Source organism: Uranotaenia lowii, chromosome 2 (genome assembly GCF_029784155.1).
Source record: "Uranotaenia lowii strain MFRU-FL chromosome 2, ASM2978415v1, whole genome shotgun sequence".
NCBI lineage: Eukaryota > Metazoa > Arthropoda > Insecta > Diptera > Culicidae > Uranotaenia > Uranotaenia lowii.
The window spans coordinates 222,248,520-222,252,883 of NC_073692.1; the positions used below are offsets into that span (position 1 = coordinate 222,248,520).

General features: G+C 38.2%; 1 protein-coding gene across 1 annotated transcript; it reads right to left on the reverse strand.

Moving 5' to 3' along the window:
* Positions 1–991: 991 nt before the first annotated feature.
* LOC129744272 (cytochrome c oxidase subunit 6C-2-like) lies at positions 992–1,493 on the reverse strand. The gene is made up of 2 exons (XM_055736709.1): positions 1,213–1,493; positions 992–1,146 (listed from the first exon to the last, which is right to left on the reverse strand). The coding sequence occupies exons 1-2, from the start codon at positions 1,368–1,370 to the stop codon at positions 1,062–1,064; spliced, it is 243 nt and encodes an 80-aa protein (XP_055592684.1). The 5' UTR covers positions 1,371–1,493; the 3' UTR covers positions 992–1,061.
* Positions 1,494–4,364: the final 2,871 nt, after the last annotated feature.

Genomic DNA, 4,364 nt, shown 5'->3' on the forward strand with positions numbered 1-4,364 from the left:
GCACTCTAACGGATTAGCCATTTCAGCTGCCCTAATGGACCGTTTTTTGTCACACACACAATGAACACACACATTTTTGTAGGATCCATTTTGCTCTCTCGAATGAAATGAGTTTTATTCGAATCCCATTTTTTAGATGGAAAAAAATGGTTGGTGTCCTTATACTATAGGGATTTTGATTGTGAAGCTGGGATGAAACATCTTTCTATTTGTTGAGTTTTGTGCTTTGGATTAACAAACGTCTACAGGAGTTTTCAAAAATTTTGAATCAAAATGATTGGCTATTTTCAATTTTATCGCGTTTTGACAAACTTGAGAGAACAAATTGTCGACATTAATTGTTGGTATCTTCAAAGCGTATTCTCAAGATCTCGGAAGTGCAATTAATTAAGCAAAATCTGCCGCTAATTAGGAAGTTTTAAAGGCAGAAGTAAGTATACTGAAAACTTTTCAAATCAAGGCTCTTGGGCGGCCAAGCCTTGGGCAGGAACCGGCGAAACTTTCCGAGAACCCCAAAAGGATCAATAATATCTTGCTGCAGCGCTATAAATGCCCGATCTGCCCCGAAGTTAACCTTAATGGATATTTATTCCCCCTCCGGTGGCCCGCATCCTGTCGATGATTATCAAATATTTATGTTCATCGATGAGTTATTAAAGCCGGCTGCTCTGGCGTTCGGTTATTGTCCGGTCGTCCGCTCCGGAAACTGGGAAGACGGGATGGCGAGAAAAGTTGCACAACTTTTTGTCTCCTCCTGTCTACATTCCGATGGTTAAATTAATTTCCGTTCTCTGGCTCCGGTAAGTTTTGCTCTACGATTGGGAAGCAATTTTTATCTGTCCGTATTGTAAAGCATTGTTTTTTTCAGGATTCAGAGCAGCAATAAATTGAATTGATAACAATCCCTCTAAGTTTTCGAGATAAGTGGTACTCAAAACTTTATCCTTATAAACTGTAATGGATGATGTTAAAGGACGCAAAATAAGCAAAATATTGAGAATAACTGATGTTTTATTAATAGCAATGGTATTTTTCCAAAAATTATAAGCAAGACAATCAATTCAGCAAATCTTGCCTCCTGGCGGCACCGATTGCATGTATCCGGCCTCTTTCATCCGCTCGAATGCTGCCTCGGCATCGTAATTTCTGAAAGAAGTAAATCACAGTTTTAAAAAATCTGCATTTCAATTCACTACCAGTAAAAAATCTTACCGATAATGGTTTTCATATTTCTGCATCTTGGGATTGACGTAAAGGACCTTGCCGATGACAACGGAAGCGGCGCAAAGTAACAAGGCGACAGTTACGTTCTTCGTAGTTTGAGCTTTATGCAGTCCTCGGAGCACCGGTCTTCCGTGATAGTGGAACATCTTGGTGTTGACAGGGTCCACAGAAGTTTCGAAGGAAATTGTATAATTTTTAAAGTTCACCGGTTCAACGGATTGCTTGGAGTGAATAGATGACACTTTTATTGGCTGTGACTGCTTTGATAATTTTTTTTCAAACTCCTTTTAGAGCAAGTTCACTGGCCGTCAAGGTTTTTAAGAGCAAGTTCACTGGTGTTGGGAAAAATTGGTAGAAATTTTGACATTTTGAAAATTTCACCATGCAAAAATGTTTTCAAGATCTTGGGGCGTTGTATTTTTTTACAACACTGTTTCTATTTCAGCCGTAAGTGATAGAAATATTGCTTTTTTGCATCACAGCATGCGAAAATAGAACACGTGTTGTAAAAAAAACTAGAAGGTCACAGATCTTGAAAATGTTTTTGCATGGCAAAATTTTCAAAATGTGCCGTAAGTGTCAAAATTTCTACCACTTTTTCCCTACTCCAGTGAACTTGCTCTAACAACGCGTGTTTTATTTTCGCATGCTGTGATGTCAAAATATCAATATTTCTAGGACATACGGCTGAAATAGATACAGTGCTGTAAAAGAATACAACACGCAAAGATTTTGAAAACATTTTTACATGGTAAAATTATCAAAATTTGCAAAAAGTGTCATAATTTCTACCACTTTTTCCCAACACCAGTAAACTTACTCTATAGAGACTAAAGTAAACAAAGAGGCGCCATCTGATCCCTTTCTAAATAATACAATCAACAACCATGCTTAATTGCCATTTATAAAACTTCTTGTGACTGTTGTTTCGGATGAACGAACAAAGTTGATCAAAATTCTATTACTTAATTATCGCTCATCATTTACTTTGTTATAAATTGGTAAGAAATAATTTAGCGATGATTTGCTTATCTAATTTTGAACATTAGCCAAAGCTGCACTCTGTCATAAGATGGCTGAGATATGGTCTGTGGTATTTTAGGAATCAATAAACTACACGTGTTTACACCAGATAGTCACCTTTATTATTGTACTTCAGTGGTGCCAGTATTATTTTATTATTATCGTTTACACTCTTAAACACAACACCACATCTCCCTTTTTTTATAAAAATTAAACAGCTCGACAATCAATCTTCGAAACGGGCAGGTTTTCTTATAGCACGCTGTGGACGTTCACGAATCTCCTGCTTTGAGACCTCGATTACTTTTGGTGCTACACGAAGCTCCTCGCATCCTTCTGCTTCCTTTGACACCACAAGATCTGGAATTTCGTAACCATCGGTTTCCATTTCGGTAGGCTCCTCTCCTGGTCCTTTAACTACATCTGCTGGAACTTGCTTGAGGTGGCTTGTATTTCGATCATAGAACTTCCCAAGCAACCAAAAGTCGCGTTTTTACTTAACTCCGAACTCCGAAGTTCACATTTGGCTGAAAAAATGTTTTACGGGAACTTCAGGTGACTCTTGTCGCGTAAAAGTTACTCAGGAACTTCTATCGCCCTTTGAAAGGGTAAACTATTGATAACGGAACTTCTAAGCGCATTTAATGGAACTTCTTTCAAGAAGGTCGATAAAGTTCGCGCAACATTCTAAAACGCACCATTAAGATACTTGAAGGTGTTTCGAAGAACCTATATGGGAATTCTAAGCGACATGTCAAAAATGTCTGTCAATTTCTTCTCATGGTATTTATTTTGTTTATATCTGTACTGATATTTACAAATGGATTTCAAGATTTTTTCGAATTTTTCTTATAAATGTTAAGATATTCGAATAAATTTTTGATGATGCAAATTATTGTTATTATTCATATTGTGTACTGAAAGTCTTTCAAACGACATAAGGAACAAACCATTGACCAACCTATTCAATCATCTCAAATGATATTGAGTTTAAATACTAATTATTACAATGGCAATGAACTATTGCTGGATTGGTCGAGAGGCTGGTGAGTTTCATTGCAATCTAGAGAGCAGTGGTTCAATTCCCTAGGCGTGTAAGCAGCTTTTGTAATCAAACAATATAATTAAAACCAATGAAATAGATCATGATAGACCGGCAACCTAGCAATCTGACATCTGGTTGTCAGAGCAATCTGTCAATCGGATTTTTTTTTTCGGCGCGTAGAAGTTTCTTGACATTCTCTTAGAAGCTGAATAGCGTTCTCTACAGGCACCTAAACGAACTTGAAAGTAGCTTTAAGAACTTAAATTTTGGGCTGATTAGCATTCCCTTCAGACACAAAAGAGAGCTGATTAAGCTTCTATAGAACCTTTTTAAGGGAATTCTGGTTGCTTGGGTTATTTGTCTTTGGGTCCTGAACCGTAACTCTTGAACCTTGTCTAGATTTTACTTCCACAGCTGTTGGCTTGAACGTTGTAGTAAGCTTATTCCCAGGCAAAACGTTCTTCATTAGAACCATATCTCCAACAGCGATGGCCGAAGGATGAGCTCTGCGACGTCGATCCTCCTTTTCCTTCAAGATTTGATCTCGATCTCTAAAATCAGATGGTGGAGGGGCTGCTGAGAAGTCTTGCAACGATGGAAGTTTCGTCCGTATAACTCTGCCAAACATCAGCTCGCTTGGAGTCTTTCCCGTAGTACTATGCGGGGTAGAATAGTACATCGACAAATAGGTAAGAAGGTCTTGCTTCCAATCATTCTTAAGCGCTTGGCTTATTTTTAAGCGCTTTACTAATGATCGGTTTTGGCGTTCAACGAGGCCATTTTCCTGTGGCCAGTAGGGTGTTGTTTTATTTAATACTATACCTCTTTTACGACAGTATTCATCAAATTCAGAACTAACGAACTGACGGCCATTATCTAAGGTAATCGTGTTTGGGTATCCCAATCGAACAAATATCTTTTCCAAACGATCAATAGTTTCACCAGCTGTTATTTTCTTGAGGATTTCAACTTCCTTGTAGCGGCTGTAATAGTCAATAATGACCAACAAATAGTCACCAGACGGCAGCGGGCCCAGGAAGTCAATAGCCACGTCTCTCCAAGGTGCATCCGG

What these genes read in the sequence shown, in the direction of transcription:
- LOC129744272 (XM_055736709.1), bottom strand. Translation starts at nt 1,370, where the DNA reads ATGTTCCACTATCACGGAAGACCGGTGCTCCGAGGACTGCATAAAGCT. An exon ending in AAATATGAAAACCATTATCG is followed by an intron (nt 1,147 to 1,212) that starts GTAAGATTTTTT and finishes TACTTCTTTCAG; the next exon opens with AAATTACGATGCCGAGGCAG.